At 49.6% G+C, this 19,139-nt stretch overlaps 1 protein-coding gene across 1 annotated transcript in view; it reads left to right on the top strand.

The window, feature by feature from the left end:
• LOC135521387 (unconventional myosin-X-like) overlaps nucleotides 1-19,139 on the top strand; it is a 314,073-nt gene that overhangs the window by 275,510 nt on the left and 19,424 nt on the right. Inside the window, 6 exon segments of the mRNA XM_064947288.1 lie at nucleotides 8,399-8,606; nucleotides 9,880-10,016; nucleotides 10,605-10,728; nucleotides 11,064-11,234; nucleotides 11,428-11,562; nucleotides 12,559-12,720. Of these exon segments, the coding sequence (XP_064803360.1) occupies nucleotides 8,399-8,606; nucleotides 9,880-10,016; nucleotides 10,605-10,728; nucleotides 11,064-11,234; nucleotides 11,428-11,562; nucleotides 12,559-12,720 (937 nt within the window).

Raw genomic sequence — 19,139 nt, forward strand, 5'->3', positions numbered from 1 at the left:
TCCTTCCCTTCCTTCCTTCCTTCCCCTTCCTTCCTTCCCTTTCCTTCCTTTCCCTTTCCTTCCCTTCCCCTTCCCTTCCCCTTCCTTCCTTCCTTCCTTCCCCTTCCCTTCCTTCCCTTCCTTCCCTTCCTTCCTCCTTCCCTTCCCTTCCTTTCCCTTCCCTTCCTTTCCTTCCTTCCCCTTCCCTTCCTTCCTTCCTTCCCTTCCTTCCCTTTCCCTTCCCCCCTTCCTTCCCTTTTCCCTTCCCTTCCTTCCCTTCCCCTTCCCTTCCCTTCCCTTCCCTTCCCCTTCCCCCTTTCCTTCCCTTCCTTTCCCCCTTCCTTCCTTTCCTTCCTTCCCTTCCCTTTCCTTCCCTTCCTTCCTTCCTTCCTTCCTTTCCCTTCCTTTCCCTTCCTTCCCTTCCTTCCTTCCTTTTCCCCTTCCTTCCCTTCCCTTTCCCTTCCCTTCCCCTTCCCTTCCTTCCCCTTCCCTTCCTTTCCCTTCTTCCTTCCCTTCCCCTTCCCTTCCCTCCTTCCCTTCCCTTCCCCTTCTTCCTTCCTTCCTTTCCTTCCTTTCCCTTCCCTTCCCTTTTCCTTCCCCTTTTCCTTCCCCTTCCTCCTTCCCTTCCTTCCTTCCCCTTCCCTTCCCTTCCTTCCCCCCTTCCTTTCCTTTCCCTTCCTTCCTTTCCTTCCTTCCTTCCCTTCCTTCCTTCCTTCCTTCCCTTCCCTTTTCCTTTCCCTTCCCTTCCCCTTCCCTTCCTTCCTTCCTTCCCCTTCCCTTCCTTCTTCCTCCTTCCCTTCCTCCTTCCCTTCCCTTCCTTCCCTTCCTTCCCTTCCTTCCTTCCCTTCCTTCCTTCCCCTTCCTTTCCTTTCCTTCCTTTCCCTTCCCTTCCCCTTCCCTTCCTTTCCCTTCCCCTTCCCTTCCTTCCTTCCTTTCCCTTCCCTTCCTTCCTTCCCTTCCCTTCCTTTCCCTTCCTTCCTTCCCTTCCCCTTCCTTTCTTCTTCCCCTTCCTCCCTTCCCTTCCCCTTCCCTTCCTTCCTTTCCCTTCCCTTCCTTCCCCTTCCCTTCCTTTCCTTCCCTTCCTTTCCCCTTCCTTTCCTTCCCTTCCCCTTCCCCTTCCTTTCCCTTCCTTCCTCCCTTCCTTCCCTTTTTCCCTTCCCCCTTCCTTCCTTTCCCTTCCTTTCCCTTCCCCCTTTCCTTCCTTCCTTTCCCTTCCCTTCCCTTCCTTTCCCTTCCCTTCTTCCCTTCCCCTTCCCTTCCTTCCCTTCCCCTTCCTTCCTTCCCTTCCCCTTCCCTTCCTCCTTCCCTTCCTTCCCCTTTTCCTTCCCTTCCTTCCCTTCCTTCCCTTCCCTTCCCTTCCCCTTCCTTTCCCTTCCTTCCCTTCCTTTCCCTTCTTCCTTCTTTCCTTCCCTTCCCTTCCTCTTCCTTCCTTCCCTTCCTTCCCCCTTCCCCTTCCTTCCTTCCCCTTCCTTTCCCTTCCCTTCCTTTCCCTTCCTTCCCTTCCCTTCCCTTCCCTTCCTTCCTTTCCCTTCCCCCTTCCTTCCTTTCCCTTCCCTTCCCTTCCTTTCCCTTCCCCTTCTCCTTCCCTTCCCTTCCCTTCCTTTCCCTTCCCCTTCCTTTCCCTTCCCCTTCCCTTCCTTCCCTTCCTTCCTTCCTTCCCTTCCCCTTCCCTTCCTTTCCCTTCCCCTTCCCCTTCCCTTCCCTTCCTTTCCCTTCCCCTTTTCCTTCCCTTCCCTTCCCCTTCCCTTCCCTTCCTTTCCCTTCCCCTTCCCTTCCTTCCCTCCCCCTTCCCTTCCTTTCCCTTCCCCTTCCCCTTCCTTTCCCTTCCTTCCTTCCCTTCTTTTTCCCTTCCTTTCCCTTCCCTTCCTTTCCCTTCCCTTTCCTTCCCTTTCCCTTCCCCTTCCTTTCCTTCCCCTTCCTTCCTTCCTTCCCTTCCCTTTCCCCCTTCCCTTCCCTTTCCTTCCCTTCCCTTCCCTTCCTTTCCTTCCTTCCTTTTCCTTCCTTTTCCCTTCCTTCCTTCCCTTCCCCTTCCCTTCCTTCCTTCCCTTCTCCTTCCTTTCCTTCCCTTCCCTTCCTTCCTTCCTTCCTTTCCCCTTTCCTTCCTTCCCTTCCCTTTCCCTTCCCTTCCTTTCCCTTCCCCTTCCCCTTCCCTTCCTTTCCCTTCCCTTCCCTTCCCTTCCCTTCCCTTCCCCTTCCTTTCCCCTTCCCTTCTCCTTCCCTTCCTTTCCCTTCCTTTCCCCCTTCCTTTCCCTTCCCCTTCCTTTCCCTTCCTTTCCCCTTTCCCTTCCCTTTCCCTTCCCTTCCTTTCCCTTCCTTCCTTCCCTTCCTTTCCCTTCCCCTTCCCTTCCTTTCCTTCTTCCCTTCCTTCCTTCCCCCTTCCTTCCTTTTCCTTCCCTTTCCCCTTCCTTCCCTTCCCCCTTCCTTTCCCCTTCCTTTCCCTTCCCCCCTTCCTTTCCTTCCTTTCCCTTCCTTTCCTTCCTTCCCCTTCCCCTTCCTTCCCTTCCTTCCCCTTCCCTTCCCCCTTTTCCCTTCCTTCCTTCCCCTTCCCCTTCCCCTTCCTTCCTTTCCTTTTCCTTCCTTCCTTCCTTCCTTCCCTTCCCTTCCTTTTTCCCTTCCCCTTCCCCCTTCCCTTCCTTCCTTCCCCTTCCCCTTCCTTTCCCTTCCTTCCCTTTCCCTTCCCCCCCTTCCTTCCTTCCTTTCCCCTTCCTTCCCTTCCCTTCCCCCCTTCCTTCCCCTTCCTTTCCCTTCCCTTCCTTTCCCTTCCCTTCCCCTTCCCTTCCCTTCCCTTCCTTCCCCTTCCTCTTCCCCTTCCTTTCCCTTCCCTTCCCTTCCCTTCCTTTCCCTTCCTTTCCTTTCCCTTCCTTCCCTTCCTTCCCTTCCCCTTCCCTCCCCTTCCTTTCCCTTCCCTTCCTCTTCCCCTTCCTTTCCCCTTCCCTTCCCTTTCCCTTCCTTTCCCTTCCTTTCCTTCCATTCCCTTCCTTTCCCTTCCTTCCCTTCCTTTCCCTTCCTTCCCCTTCTTCTTCCCTTCCCTTCCTTTCCCTTCCCCTTCCCTTCCCTTCCTTCCCCTTCCCCTTCCCTTCCTTTCCCTTTCCCTTCCTTTCCCCTTCTCTTCCCTTCCTTTCCCTTCCTTCCCCTTCCTTCCCCTTCCCTTCCCTCCCCTTCCCTTCCCCTCCTTTCCCTTCCATTCCTTTCCCTTCCTCTTCCCTTCCTTTCCCTTCCCTTCCTTTCCCTTCCCCTTCCCCTTCCTTTCCCTTCCCTTCCTTTCCTTTCCCTTCCTTTCCCTTCCTTCCCTTCCTTCCCCTTACCTTCACTTCCTTTCCCCTTCCCTTCCGTTCCTTTCCCTTCCCCTTCCCCTTCCCCTTCCCCTTCCTTTCCCTTCCCCTTCACTTTCCCCTTTCCCTTCCCCTTCCCTTCCTTCCCCTTCCCCTTCCCCTTCCCTTCCTTTCCCTCCCCTTCCCCTTCCCTTCCCTTTCCCTTCCCTTCCCCTTCCCTTCCCTTCCCCTTCCCTTTCCTTTTCCCTTCCTTCCCCTTCCCCTTCCTTTCCATTTCCCTTCCCTTTCCCTTTCAATAGCAACTATTTTAAAACCAAGATATTTATATGGCTTTGAGATATGGAGCGGCGTACGTGCAAAATGAGAACTGGCCTATAGGTATCATGGGTAATAGTTTACAACTTCAGTAGTTTACATCTGGTAATAGTTTACAACTGGTAGTCGTTTACAACTGGTAGTAGCCTACAACTGGTTTACAACTGGTAGTAGCCTACAACTGGTTTACAACTGGTAGTAGTTTACAACTGGTAGTAGCCTACAACTGGTATACAACTGGTAGTAGTTTACAACTGGTAGTAGCCTACAACTGGTTTACAACTGGTAGTAGCCTACAACTGGTTTACAACTGGTAGTAGCCTACAACTGGTTTACAACTGGTAATAGTTTACAACTGGTTTACAACTGGTAGTAGTTTACAACTAGTAGTAGCCTACAACTGGTTTACAACTGGTAGTAGCCTACAACTGGTTTACAACTGGTAATAGTTTACAACTTCAGTAGTGTACATCTGGTAATAGTTTACAACTGGTAGTAGTTTACAACTGGTAGTAGTTTACAACTGGTAATAGTTTACAACTGGTTGTAGCCTACAACTGGTTTACAACTGGTAGTAGTTTACAACTTTAGTAGTTTACAACTGGTAGTAGCCTACAACTGGTTTACAACTGGTAGTAGCCTACTACTGGTTTACAACTGGTAGTAGCCTAAACTGGTTTACAACTGGTAGTAGTTTACATCTTGTAGTAGTTTACATCTTGTAGTAGCCTGCAACTGGTTTACAACTGGTAGTAGCCTACAACTGGTTTACAACTGGTAGTAGCCTATAACTGGTTTATAACTGGTAGTAGTTTACAACTAGTAGTAGCCTACAGCTGGTTTACAACTGGTAGTAGCCTACAACTGGTTTACAACTGGTAGTAGCCTATAACTGGTTTATAACTGGTAGTAGTTTACAACTAATAGTAGCCTACAGCTGGTTTACAACTGGTAGTAGTTTACAACTGGTAGTAGTTAGTTTACATCTTGAAGTAGTTTACATCTTGTAGTAGCCTACAACTGGTAGTAGCCTTCAATTGTTTTACAAATGGTAGTAGCCTGCAACTGGTTTACAACTGGTAGTAGCCTACAACTGGTTTACAACTGGTAGTAGTTTACAACTGGTAGTAGTTTACAACTGGTAGTAGTTTACAACTGGTAGTAGCCTACAACTGGTTTACAACTGGTAGTAGCCTACAACTGGTAGTAGTTTACAACTGGTAGTAGTTTAGAACTGCTTTTAGCCTACAACTGGTTTACAACTGGTAGTAGCCTACAACTGGTTTACAACTGGTAGTAGTTTACAACTGGTTTACAACTGGTAGTAGTTTACATCTGGTAGTAGTATACAGACTTGGCGCTCCGGTACCGCTTGCTGTGCGGTAGCAGAGAGAACAGTCTATGACTTGGGGTGACTTTGACCATTTGTCAGGCCTTCCTCTGACACCACTTGGTATAGAGGTCCTGGATGACAGGAAGCTTGGCCCCAGTGATGGACTGGGCCGTACACACTACCCTTTAGTGCCTTGCGGCCAGAGGCTGAGCAGTTACCGTATCAGGCGGTGATGCAACCAGTCAGGATGCTCTCGATGGTGCAGCTGTAGAACCTTTTGAGGATCTGGGGACCCATGCCAAATCTTTTCAGTCTCCTGAGGGGGAATAGGTTTTGTCGTGCCCTCTTCACGACTGTCTTGGTGTGTTTGGACCATGTTAGTTTGTTGGTGATGTGGACACCAAGGAACTTGAAGCTCTCAACCTGCTCCACTACAGCCCTGTTGATGTGAATGGGGGCGTGGCTCGGTCCTCCATTTCCTGTCGTCCACGATCAGCTCCTTTCCTACTCATGTTGAGGGAGTGGTTGTTGTCCCTGCAACACACTGCCAGGTCTCTGACCTCCTTCCTATAGGCTGTCTCATCATTGTCTGTGATCAGGCCTACCACTGTTGTCGAGATCTGGTGACTGAGACACACACACACACACACACTTTAAAACACCATATGCTTCTTTGAGACTCCTCTTTAAAAGTTACTGAGATATTTTCTTCTAGCCATGGTAGCCAAAATAATGTCCAACTGGACATTTTCATCCACGACCCTAAGCATGATGTGATCAAATCAAATGTTATTGGTCTTGTACACACATTTTGCAGATGGGGACCGCAGGTGCAGCGAAATGCTTATAATATCAATGGTAATTGGTTAATTAACCATCACCAGATGTGTTATTGTTTTATAAACTTAGGAACCATTTTGGCAGTCCGTGAGCTTGGAACTAGAAGGTTCTATCTGCAAAAATATGATTCTGACATAATTGACTTTAAAGTTACGAACCCTTATTGGTTTGAATGGTGTCGGCAATTTTTATCTTGTTTTCTTTCTAAGTCGACAACATGGATTGGTGTATTTCGACTACTATCTAGGTAGAGACCATTGAGCAGAACAAGGCCCTGTCAATGCTGTTTTCATATATTGTATTTGTTTTAAACATGAGCTGGTAAAATGAAAGTGGGGCTTGGTGAATTGGCAGCGCACGCAGTGATATGGGCTGGTGTGGATAAAATACCAGGGCCAAATTCTTGTCCTACTCCACCCCTGTCCTTCAGTCACTCTCCTCCTTTAGTTCACCCCTGTCCTTCAGTCACACTCCTCCTTTAGTTCACCCCTCCTTCAGAAGGCAAGACTCTTCTAGAACCAGACTGAACTCTACACTCACCACCCCTCCTTCAGTCACGCTCCTTTCCTGAGTCCTTAGAAAGATGCTGAGCCGCATGCAGAATGTGTTCCCTCCCTATAGCTCCTAGTCAGCAGAACGTGTTCCCCCTTCCAGAATGTGCTCAGCAGAACATGTTCCCTCTAGTCAGCAGAATGTGTTCCCTCCCCCTATAGCTCCTAGTCAGCAGAATGTGTTCCCTCCCTATAGCTTCTAGTCAGCAGAATGTGTTCCCTCCCTATAGCTTCTAGTCAGCAGAATGTGTTCCCTCCCTATAGCTTCTAGTCAGCAGAATGTGTTCCCTCCCTATAGCTCCTAGTCAGCAGAATGTGTTCCCTCCCTATAGCTTCTAGTCAGCAGAATGTGTTCCCTCCCTATAGCTCCTAGTCAGCAGAATGTGTTCCCTCCCTATAGCTTCTAGTCAGCAGAATGTGTTCCCTCCCTATAGCTTCTAGTCAGCAGAATGTGTTCCCTCCCTATAGCTCCTAGTCAGCAGAATGTGTTCCCTCCCTATAGCTCCTAGTCAGCAGAATGTGTTCCCTTCCTATAGCTTCTAGTCAGCAGAATGTGTTCCCTTCCTATAGCTTCTAGTCAGCAGAATGTGTTCCCTCCCTATAGCTTCTAGTCAGCAGAATGTGTTCCCTCCCTATAGCTTCTAGTCAGCAGAATGTGTTCCCTCCCAAAGCTTCTAGTCAGCAGAATGTGTTCCCTCCCTATAGCTTCTAGTCAGCAGAACGTGTTCCCTCCCTATAGCTTCTAGTCAGCAGAATGTGTTCCCTCCCTATAGCTTCTAGTCAGCAGAATGTGTTCCCTCCCTATAGCTTCTAGTCAGCAGAATGTGTTCCCTCCCTATAGCTTCTAGTCAGCAGAATGTGTTCCCTCCCTATAGCTTCTAGTCAGCAGAATGTGTTCCTCCCTAAGCTTCTAGTCAGCAGAATGTGTTCCCTCCCCCTATAGCTCTAGTCAGCAGAATGTGTTCCCTTCCTATAGCTTCTAGTCAGCAGAATGTGTTCCCTCCCTATAGCTTCTAGTCAGCAGAATGTGTTCCCTCCCTATAGCTTCTAGTCAGCAGAATGTGTTCCCTCCCTATAGCTTCTAGTCAGCAGAATGTGTTCCCTCCCTATAGCTTCTAGTCAGCAGAATGTGTTCCCTCCCTATAGCTTCTAGTCAGCAGAATGTGTTCCCTCCCTATAGCTTCTAGTCAGCAGAATGTGTTCCCTCCCTATAGCTTCTAGTCAGCAGAATGTGTTCCCTTCCCTATAGCTTCTAGTCAGCAGAATGTGTTCCCTCCCTATAGCTTCTAGTCAGCAGAATGTGTTCCCTAGCCCTATCAGCTTCTAGTCAGCAGAATGTGTTCCCTCCCAAAGCTTCTAGTCAGCAGAATGTGTTCCCTCCCTATAGCTTCTAGTCAGCAGAATGTGTTCCCTCCCTATAGCTTCTAGTCAGCAGAATGTGTTCCCTCCCTATAGCTTCTAGTCAGCAGAATCTGTTCCCTTCCTATAGCTTCTAGTCAGCAGAATGTGTTCCCTCCTATAGCTTCTAGTCAGCAGAATGTGTTCCCTCCCCTATAGCTTCTAGTCAGCAGAATGTGTTCCCTCCCTATAGCTCTAGTCAGCAGAATGTGTTCCCTTCCTATAGCTTCTAGTCAGCAGAATGTGTTCCCTTCCTATAGCTTCTAGTCAGCAGAATGTGTTCCCTCCCTATAGCTTCTAGTCAGCAGAATGTGTTCCCTCCCTATAGCTTCTAGTCAGCAGAATGTGTTCCCTCCCTATAGCTTCTAGTCAGCAGAATCTGTTCTAGTCCAGAATGTGTTCCCCCTATAGCTTCTAGTCAGCAGAATGTGTTCCCTCCCTATAGCTTCTAGTCAGCAGAATGTGTTCCCTCCCTATAGCTCCTAGTCAGCAGAATGTGTTCCCTCCCTATAGCTTCTAGTCAGCAGAATGTGTTCCCTCCCTATAACTCCTAGTCAGCAGAATGTGTTCCCTCCCTATAGCTTGTAGTATAAATAGCCGTATTTTCTGTGATTGATTTGTATGGATTGTTAAACTGGACAGTATGACATCAGTAACGTTGATTTGCTCATCCTCTACACCTCCGTGACCCTCTGTCTGTTGTTCTCCAGGGTGAAGGAGCAGTTTCCTGGAACAGAGGTGGACATGTTTGCCCATTTCATAGGTGAGTCTCTGAAGAGGACCAAGGTCAGGGACTGTGTGCCGTCTCAGGAGGAGATCGTAGCCTTACTGACCAGGCAGGAAATGACGACTACGGTCTACTGCCACGGAGGAGGATCCTGCAAGATCTCCATCAACTCACACACCACCGCTGGAGAGGTAACTAATGCTGCGTTGCTCTGACATGTCCACATCTACACTACGCTGTTCTGTGGATTATACTATAAAAAGTATGTTTTCCACAAGGAGTAGTAGCTGTAAAAATACAGTATATACAGTGCTTTGCTGTTCCCAGGTGGTGAGGTTTAGTCAGATGTGTTATTGTCCCTCTGTCCCCAGATGGTGAGGTTTAGTCAGATGTTTTAATGTCCCTCTGTCCCCAGGTGGTGAGGTTTAGTCAGATGTGTTATTGTCCCTCTGTCCCCAGGTGGTGAGGTTTAGTCAGATGTTTTAATGTCCCTCTGTCCCCAGGTGGTGAGGTTTAGTCAGATGTTTTAATGTCCCTCTGTCCCCAGGTGGTGAGGTTTAGTCAGATGTGTTATTGTCCCTCTGTCCCCAGGTGGTGAGGTTTAGTCAGATGTTTTAATGTCCCTCTGTCCCCAGGTGGTGAGGTTTAGTCAGATGTGTTATTGTCCCTCTGTCCCCAGATGGTGAGGTTTAGTCAGGTGTGTTAATGTCCCTCTGTTCCCAGGTGGTGAGGTTTAGTCAGATGTTTTAATGTCCCTCTGTCCCCAGGTGGTGAGGTTTAGTCAGATGTGTTATTGTCCCTCTGTTCCCAGGTGGTGAGGTTTAGTCAGATGTTTTAATGTCCCTCTGTCCCCAGATGGTGAGGTTTAGTCAGATGTGTTATTGTCCCTCTGTTCCCAGGTGGTGAGGTTTAGTCAGATGTTTTAATGTCCCTCTGTCCCCAGATGGTGAGGTTTAGTCAGATGTGTTATTGTCCCTCTGTTCCCAGGTGGTGAGGTTTAGTCTGATGTTTTAATGTCCCTCTGTCCCCAGGTGGTGAGGTTTAGTCAGATGTGTTATTGTCCCTCTGTCCTCAGGTGGTGAGGTTTAGTCAGGTGTGTTAATGTCCCTCTGTCCCCAGGTGGTGAGGTTTAGTCAGGTGTGTTAATGTCCCTCTGTCCCCAGGTGGTGAGGTTTAGTCAGATGTGTTAATGTCCCTCTGTTCCCAGGTGGTGAGGTTTAGTCAGGTGTGTTAATGTCCCTCTGTTCCCAGGTGGTGAGGTTTAGTCAGGTGTGTTAATGTCCCTCTGTCCCCAGGTGGTGAGGTTTAGTCAGATGTTTTAATGTCCCTCTGTCCCCAGGTGGTGAGGTTTAGTCAGATGTTTTAATGTCCCTCTGTCCCCAGGTGGTGAGGTTTAGTCTATTGTGTTAATGTCCCTCTGTCCCCAGGTGGTGAGGTTTAGTCAGGTGTGTTATTGTCCCCCAGGTGGTGGAGAAGTTGATCCGAGGCCTGGCCATGGAGGACAGTAGAAACATGTTTTCCCTGTTTCAACACAACAACACTACGGACCGGGCTGTGGAGAGCAGAGTCATCGTGGCTGACGTACTCGCCAAGTTTGAGAGGTGAGAGTTCAGCTGGAGAGAGAGAGATGCACAGAGAATAGACCTTTTTTGCCATTTATGAATTTATTATTCATTGCGTTTCTAAGGGCTTAGCACACCCCCCCTCCCAATGTCTTAGACTCTAAATAATTAATGAAGCTGGTTACTCATGTGGTATACGCCTCATATTCCAGTCTGTGCCAGGGAAACAGTCCTGTAGCTTAGCATCCGTGTCATCAGACCACTTCCATATTGAGCACATCACTGGTACTTCCTGTTTGAGTTTTTGCTTGTAAGCAGGAATCGGGAAGATAGAGTTATGGTCATATTTGTCAAAGGGAGAGCCTTATATGCGTTTCCTGCCAACTCCTATGGTCATTGTCACGCTGTTGTGGTGTTAGCAAGACAGCTCAAAGATATCATAACTACCCACAGAGAGATATCAGCATGACACATACATGATTAAATACTGTAACTCTCATCTCTGACCCACACACTTCTTGAGGTTATTACTGTACATTTGCGTGGAAAATGTTTGACATTGGTTGGTTGGTTGATTGATTGGCTGATTAATTGGTTGTTGTTTTTTCTTGATTGACTAATTTCCAGGCTGTCAGGCAGTGAGGAAGTAGAGGAGGAGGGACAGTGGAAGCTCTACTTCAAACTCTACTGTTTCCTGGATGTAGAGAGCATGCCCAAGGAAGGGGTGGAGTTCGCTTTCATGTTCGAACAGGTCAGTTACTTCCTGGTCTGCCATTTTGCTACTATTAGACAGCATTTGGATAGAGAAATACAGTGTCAACACCTGGATAGAGAAATGCAGAATAAAATGTTACATATAGCTGATTAGAAGAAGTACTTTGGGCGCCACCCTACAGCGCCAGAATACCTGGATCTAAATGTAAATTAATTTTAATGTTCATATAAAAAATGTTATGTAAATGTATTTTAATGATAATGTCAATGTAATATATTAATGTATTTTATTGATAATATAAATGTAATGTTAAGTAAATATAATTTAATGTTAATATAAATGTAATGTTGTAATATACATGTCTCCTCCAGGCTCATGAGTCTCTGACCAGTGGTCACCTCCCAGCCCCAGAAGACACCCTGCAGCACCTGGCCGCTCTGAGGCTCCAGTTCCTCCACGGAGACAAGGCCCGGGTCAGCTGGTCTCTGGACACCGTCTACCCTGTAGGGAGGCTCCGCGCACGTATCCTGCACTTCACCAAGGTAGGTAACGCTCCATCCAGGGGGTGCTGCTCTGCGGCTGTGTGTGTGCATTGCGTGTCTGTGTCTGAGTGCTATTTGGGGAGGTTGACAACTGAGGAAGTTCCACATTTCCGGTGTTCACTGTAACAAATGGACAAAAAAAGGTTTATTGTTTTGCTTTGGTGGACTAATACAAGTGTATTATTTTGTATAGGTGGGCGCGGCCGGCGGGACGGGGCCAGGGGGCCACACCCTGGAGCGGAGGCGGACCAGCTTCCTGGACGGGACCCTGCGCCGCAGCGGGCTGAAGACGGGCTCCATGAAGAAACAGAAGATGGAGGAGGAACAGGTAGCCTAGCGGTTAGAGGAGGAACAGGTAGCCTAGCGGTTAGAGGAGGAACAGGTAGCCTAGCGGTTAGAGGAGGAACAGGTAGCCTAGCGGTTAGAGGAGGAACAGGTAGCCTAGCGGTTAGAGGAGGAACATGTAGCCTAGCGGTTAGAGGAGGAACAGGTAGCCTAGCGGTTAGAGGAGGAACAGGTAGCCTAGCGGTTAGAGGAGGAACAGGTAGCCTAGCGGTTAGGCCAGGAACAGGTAGCCTAGCGGTTAGAGGAGGAACAGGTAGCCTAGCGGTTAGAGGAGGAACATGTAGCCTAGCGGTTAGAGGAGGAACAGGTAGCCTAGCGGTTAGAGGAGGAACAGGTAGCCTAGCGGTTAGAGGAGGAACAGGTAGCCTAGCGGTTAGAGGAGGAACAGGTAGCCTAGCGGTTAGGCCAGGAACAGGTAGCCTAGCGGTTACGCCAGGAACAGGTAGCCTAGCTGTAAGACAAGGAACAGGTAGCCTAGCGCTTAGAGGAGGAACAGGTAGCCTAGCGGTTAGAGGAGGAACAGGTAGCCTAGCGGTTAGAGGAGGAACAGGTAGCCTAGCGGTTAGAGGAGGAACAGGTAGCCTAGCGGTTAGGCCAGGAACAGGTAGCCTAGCGGTTACGCCAGGAACAGGTAGCCTAGCTGTAAGAGAAGGAACAGGTAGCCTAGCGCTTAGAGGAGGAACAGGTAGCCTAGCGGTTAGGCCAGGAACAGGTAGCAGCCTAGCGGTTAGAGGAAGAACAGGTAGCCTAGCGGTTAGAGAAGGAACAGGTATCCTAGCGGTTAGAGAAGGAACAGGTAGCCTAGCAGTTAGAGGAGGAACAGGTAGCCTAGCGGTTAGAGGAGTTTAGAGAAGCGTTCGAATCCCAGCTCCGACTGGAAACATCTGGTGTACTCAGTGAAACCAGAGGGTTGCTGACATCATCTTGGATATTGTCGCCTGTTGAGCAAGGTACTAAGTCTTGTCTGGTTCTTGTTCAGATGCTAGAGATGTGGGTGAAGGAGGAGACCTCAGCCACCAGAACCTCCATCTTAGAGAAGTGGTCCCGTCTCCAGGGACTGGACCAGCACACAGCCATGCTCAAATACATGAACATCATCAAGGAGTGGCCTGGATATGGGTCCACACTGTTCGACGTGGAGGTAAATACATACATACAGGTGTAATGTAAAGTTTTATACTGTGGTGAATAGGGCTAGGGAGGATACTGTGGTGAATAGGGCTAGGGATGATACTGTGGTGAATAGGGCTAGGGATGATACTGTGGTGAATAGGGCTAGGGATGATACTGTGGTGAATAGGGCTAGGGAGGATACTGTGGTGAATAGGGCTAGGGAGGATACTGTGGTGAATAGGGCTAGGGAGGATACTGTGGTGAATAGGGCTAGGGATGATACTGTGGTGAATAGGGCTAGGGAGGATACTGTGGTGAATAGGGCTAGGGAGGATACTGTGGTGAACAGGGCTAGGGAGGATACTGTGGTGAACAGGGCTAGGGAGGATACTGTGGTGATTAGGGCTAGGGAGGATACTGTGGTGAATAGGGCTAGGGAGGATACTGTGGTGAATAGGGCTAGGGATGATACTGTGGTGAATAGGGCTAGGGAGGATACTGTGGTGAATAGGGCTAGGGAGGATACTGTGGTGAATAGGGCTAGGGAGGATACTGTGGTGAATAGGGCTAGGGATGATACTGTGGTGAACAGGGCTAGGGAGGATACTGTGGGGAATAGGGCTAGGGATGATACTGTGGTGAATAGGGCTAGGGAGGATACTGTGGTGAATAGGGCTAGGGAGGATACTGTGGTGAATAGGGCTAGGGAGGATACTGTGGTGAATAGGGCTAGGGAGGATACTGTGGTGAATAGGGCTAGGGAGGATACTGTGGTGAATAGGGCTAGGGAGGATACTGTGGTGAATAGGGCTAGGGAGGATACTGTGGGGAATAGGGGTAGGGAGGATACTGTGGTGATTAGGGCTAGGGAGGATTATGTGGTGAATAGGGCTAGGGAGGATACTGTGGTGAATAGGGCTAGGGAGGATACTGTGGTGAATAGGGCTAGGGATGATACTGTGGTGAATAGGGCTAGGGAGGATACTGTGGTGAATAGGGCTAGGGAGGATACTGTGGGGAATAGGGCTAGGGATGATACTGTGGTGAATAGGGCTAGGGAGGATACTGTGGTGAATAGGGCTAGGGAGGATACTGTGGTGAATAGGGCTAGGGAGGATACTGTGGGGAATAGGGGTAGGGAGGATACTGTGGTGATTAGGGCTAGGGAGGATACTGTGGTGAATAGGGCTAGGGAGGATACTGTGGTGAATAGGGCTAGGGAGGATACTGTGGTGAATAGGGCTAGGGATGATACTGTGGTGAATAGGGCTAGGGATGATACTGTGGTGAATAGGGCTAGGGAGGATACTGTGGGGAATAGGGCTAGGGAGGATACTGTGGGGAATAGGGGTAGGGAGGATACTGTGGTGAATAGGGCTAGGGAGGATACTGTGGTGAATAGGGCTAGGGAGGATACTGTGGTGAATAGGGCTTGGGATGATACTGTGGTGAATAGGGCTAGGGAGGATACTGTGGTGAATAGGGCTAGGGATGATACTGTGGTGAATAGGGCTAGGGAGGATACTGTGGTGAATAGGGCTAGGGAGGATACTGTGGTGAATAGGGCTAGGGATGATACTGTGGTGAACAGGGCTAGGGAGGATACTGTGGGAATAGGGCTATGGATGATACTGTGGTGAATAGGGCTAGGGAGGATACTGTGGTGAATAGGGCTAGGGATGATACTGTGGTGAATAGGGCTAGGGAGGATACTGTGGTGAATAGGGCTAGGGAGGATACTGTGGTGAATAGGGCTAGGGAGGATACTGTGGTGAATAGGGCTAGGGAGGATACTGTGGTGAATAGGGCTAGGGAGGATACTGTGGTGAATAGGGCTAGGGAGGATACTGTGGTGAATAGGGCTAGGGAGGATACTGTGGTGAATAGGGCTAGGGATGATACTGTGGTGAATAGGGCTAGGGATGATACTGTGGTGAATAGGGCTAGGGAGGATACTGTGGTGAATAGGGGTAGGGAGGATACTGTGGTGAATAGGGCTAGGGAGGATACTGTGGTGAATAGGGCTAGGGAGGATACTGTGGTGAATAGGGCTAGGGATGATACTGTGGTGAATAGGGCTAGGGATGATACTGTGGTGAATAGGGCTAGGGAGGATACTGTGGTGAATAGGGCTAGGGAGGATACTGTGGTGAATAGGGCTAGGGATGATACTGTGGTGAATAGGGCTAGGGATGATACTGTGGTGAATAGGGCTAGGGATGATACTGTGGTGAATAGGGCTAGGGATGATACTGTGGTGAATAGGGCTAGGGAGGATACTGTGGGGAATAGGGCTAGGGAGGATACTGTGGTGATTAGGGCTAGGGAGGATACTGTGGTGAATAGGGCTAGGGAGGATACTGTGGTGAATAGGGCTAGGGATGATACTGTGGTGAATAGGGCTAGGGGTGATACTGTGGTGAATAGGGCTAGGGAGGATACTGTGGGGAATAGGGGTAGGGAGGATACTGTGGTGATTAGGGCTAGGGAGGATTACTGTGGTGAATAGGGCTAGGGAGGATACTGTGGTGAATAGGGCTAGGGAGGATACTGTGGGGAATAGGGGTAGGGAGGATACTGTGGTGATTAGGGCTAGGGATGATACTGTGGTGAATAGGGCTAGGGAGGATACTGTGGTGAATAGGGCTAGGGAGGATACTGTGGTGAATAGGGCTAGGGAGGATACTGTGGTGAATAGGGCTAGGGATGATACTGTGGTGAATAGGGCTAGGGATGATACTGTGGTGAATAGGGCTAGGGATGATACTGTGGTGAATAGGGCTAGGGAGGATACTGTGGGGAATAGGGGTAGGGAGGATACTGTGGTGATTAGGGCTAGGGATGATACTGTGGTGAATAGGGCTAGGGAGGATACTGTGGTGAATAGGGCTAGGGATGATACTGTGGTGAAATAGGGGGATACTGTGGTGATTAGGGCTAGGGAGGATACTGTGGTGAATAGGGCTAGGGAGGATACTGTGGGGAATAGGGGTAGGGAGGATACTGTGGTGATTAGGGCTAGGGAGGATACTGTGGTGAATAGGGCTAGGGAGGATACTGTGGTGAATAGGGCTAGGGAGGATACTGTGGTGAATAGGGCTAGGGAGGATACTGTGGTGAATAGGGCTAGGGATGATACTAGGGCTAGGGATGATACTGTGGTGAATAGGGCTAGGGAGGATACTGTGGGGAATAGGGGTAGGGAGGATACTGTGGTGATTAGGGCTAGGGATGATACTGTGGTGAATAGGGCTAGGGAGGATACTGTGGTGAATAGGGCTAGGGATGATACTGTGGTGAATAGGGCTAGGGTGATACTGTGGTGATTAGGGCTAGGGATGATACTGTGGTGAATAGGGCTAGGGAGGATACTGTGGGGAATAGGGGTAGGGAGGATACTGTGGTGATTAGGGCTAGGGAGGATTATGTGGTGAATAGGGCTAGGGAGGATACTGTGGTGAATAGGGCTAGGGAGGATACTGTGGTGAATAGGGCTAGGGAGGATACTGTGGTGAATAGGGCTAGGGAGGATTATGTGGTGAATAGGGCTTGGGATGATACTGTGGTGAATAGGGCTAGGGAGGATACTGTGGTGAATAGGGCTAGGGATGATACTGTGGTGAATAGGGCTAGGGAGGATACTGTGGGGAATAGGGGTAGGGAGGATACTGTGGTGATTAGGGCTAGGGAGGATACTGTGGTGAATAGGGCTAGGGAGGATACTGTGGTGAATAGGGCTAGGGAGGATACTGTGGTGAATAGGGCTAGGGAGGATACTGTGGTGAATAGGGCTAGGGAGGATACTGTGGTGAATAGGGCTAGGGAGGATACTGTGGTGAATAGGGCTAGGGATGATACTGTGGTGAACAGGGCTAGGGGGATACTGTGGGGAATAGGGGTAGGGAGGATACTGTGGTGAATAGGGCTAGGGAGGATACTGTGGTGAATAGGGCTAGGGAGGATACTGTGGGGAATAGGGGTAGGGAGGATACTGTGGTGAATAGGGCTAGGGATGATACTGTGGTGAAAGGGCTAGGGAGGATACTGTGGTGAATAGGGCTAGGGATGATACTGTGGTGAATAGGGCTAGGGAGGATACTGTGGTGATTAGGGCTAGGGATGATACTGTGGTGAATAGGGCTAGGGATGATACTGTGGTGAATAGGGCTAGGGAGGATACTGTGGGGAATAGGGGTAGGGAGGATACTGTGGTGATTAGGGCTAGGGATGATACTGTGGTGAATAGGGCTAGGGAGGATACTGTGGTGAATAGGGCTAGGGATGATACTGTGGTGAATAGGGGTGATAGTGATTAGGGCTAGGGATGATACTGTGGTGAATAGGGCTAGGGAGGATACTGTGGGGAATAGGGGTAGGGAGGATACTGTGGTGATTAGGGCTAGGGAGGATTATGTGGTGAATAGGGCTAGGGAGGATACTGTGGTGAATAGGGCTAGGGAGGATACTGTGGTGAATAGGGCTAGGGAGGATACTGTGGTGAATAGGGCTAGGGAGGATACTGTGGTGAATAGGGCTTGGGATGATACTGTGGTGAATAGGGCTAGGGAGGATACTGTGGTGAATAGGGCTAGGGATGATACTGTGGTGAATAGGGCTAGGGAGGATACTGTGGGGAATAGGGGTAGGGAGGATACTGTGGTGATTAGGGCTAGGGAGGATTATGTGGTGAATAGGGCTAGGGAGGATACTGTGGTGAATAGGGCTAGGGAGGATACTGTGGGGAATAGGGCTAGGGAGGATACTGTGGTGAATAGGGCTAGGGAGGATACTGTGGTGAATAGGGCTAGGGAGGATACTGTGGTGAATAGGGCTAGGGATGATACTGTGGTGAATAGGGCTAGGGAGGATACTGTGGGGAATAGGGGTAGGGAGGATACTGTGGTGATTAGGGCTAGGGATGATACTGTGGTGAACAGGGCTAGGGAGGATACTGTGGGGAATAGGGGTAGGGAGGATACTGTGGTGATTAGGGCTAGGGATGATACTGTGGTGAACAGGGCTAGGGAGGATACTGTGGTGAATAGGGCTAGGGATGATACTGTGGTGAATAGGGCTAGGGAGGATACTGTGGTGAATAGGGTAGGGAGGATACTGTGGTGATTAGGGCTAGGGAGGATTATGTGGTGATTAGGGCTAGGGAGGATTATGTGGTGAATAGGGCTAGGGAGGATACTGTGGTGAATAGGGCTAGGGATGATACTGTGGTGAATAGGGCTAGGGATGATACTGTGGTGAATAGGGCTAGGGATGATACTGTGGTGAATAGGGCTAGGGATGATACTGTGGTGAATAGGGCTAGGGATGATACTGTGGTGAATAGGGCTAGGGATGATACTGTGGTGAATAGGGCTAGGGAGGATACTGTGGTGAATAGGGCTAGGGAGGATACGGTGGTGATTAGGGCTAGGGAGGATACTGTGGGGAATAGGGGTAGGGAGGATACTGTGGTGATTAGGGCTAGGGATGATACTGTGGTGAACAGGGCTAGGGATGATACTGTGGTGAATAGGGCTAGGGAGGATACTGTGGTGAATAGGGCTAGGGATGATACTGTGGTGAATAGGGCTAGGGATGATACTGTGGTGAATAGGGCTAGGGATGATACTGTGGTGAATAGGGCTAGGTAGGATACTGTGGGGAATAGGGCTAGGGAGGATACTGTGGTGATTAGGGCTAGGGATGATACTGTGGTGAACAGGGCTAGGGAGGATACTGTGGGGAATAGGGGTAGGGAGGATACTGTGGTGATTAGGGCTAGGGATGATACTGTGGTGAACAGGGCTAGGGAGGATACTGTGGTGAATAGGGCTAGGGATGATACTGTGGTGAATAGGGCTAGGGAGGATACTGTGGTGAATAGGGGTAGGGAGGATACTGTGGTGATTAGGGCTAGGGAGGATTATGGTGAATAGGGCTAGGGAGGATACTGTGGTGAATAGGGCTAGGGATGATACTGTGGTGAATAGGGCTATGGAGGATACTGTGGTGAATAGGGCTATGGAGGATACTGTGGGGAATAGGGGTAGGGAGGATACTGTGGTGAATAGGGCTAGGGATGATACTGTGGTGAACAGGGCTAGGGATGATACTGTGGTGAATAGGGCTAGGGATGATACTGTGGTGAATAGGGCTAGGGAGGATACTGTGGGGAATAGGGGTAGGGATGATACTGTGGTGAATAGGGCTAGGGATGATACTGTGGTGAATAGGGCTAGGGATGATACTGTGGTGAATAGGGCTAGGGAGGATACTGTGGGGAATAGGGCTAGGGAGGATACTGTGGTGATTAGGGCTAGGGATGATACTGTGGTGAACAGGGCTAGGGAGGATACTGTGGGGAATAGGGGTAGGGAGGATACTGTGGTGATTAGGGCTAGGGATGATACTGTGGTGAACAGGGCTAGGGAGGATACTGTGGTGAATAGG

This window comes from Oncorhynchus masou, chromosome 29, assembly GCF_036934945.1.
Source record: "Oncorhynchus masou masou isolate Uvic2021 chromosome 29, UVic_Omas_1.1, whole genome shotgun sequence".
Taxonomy (NCBI): Eukaryota; Metazoa; Chordata; class Actinopteri; order Salmoniformes; family Salmonidae; genus Oncorhynchus; species Oncorhynchus masou.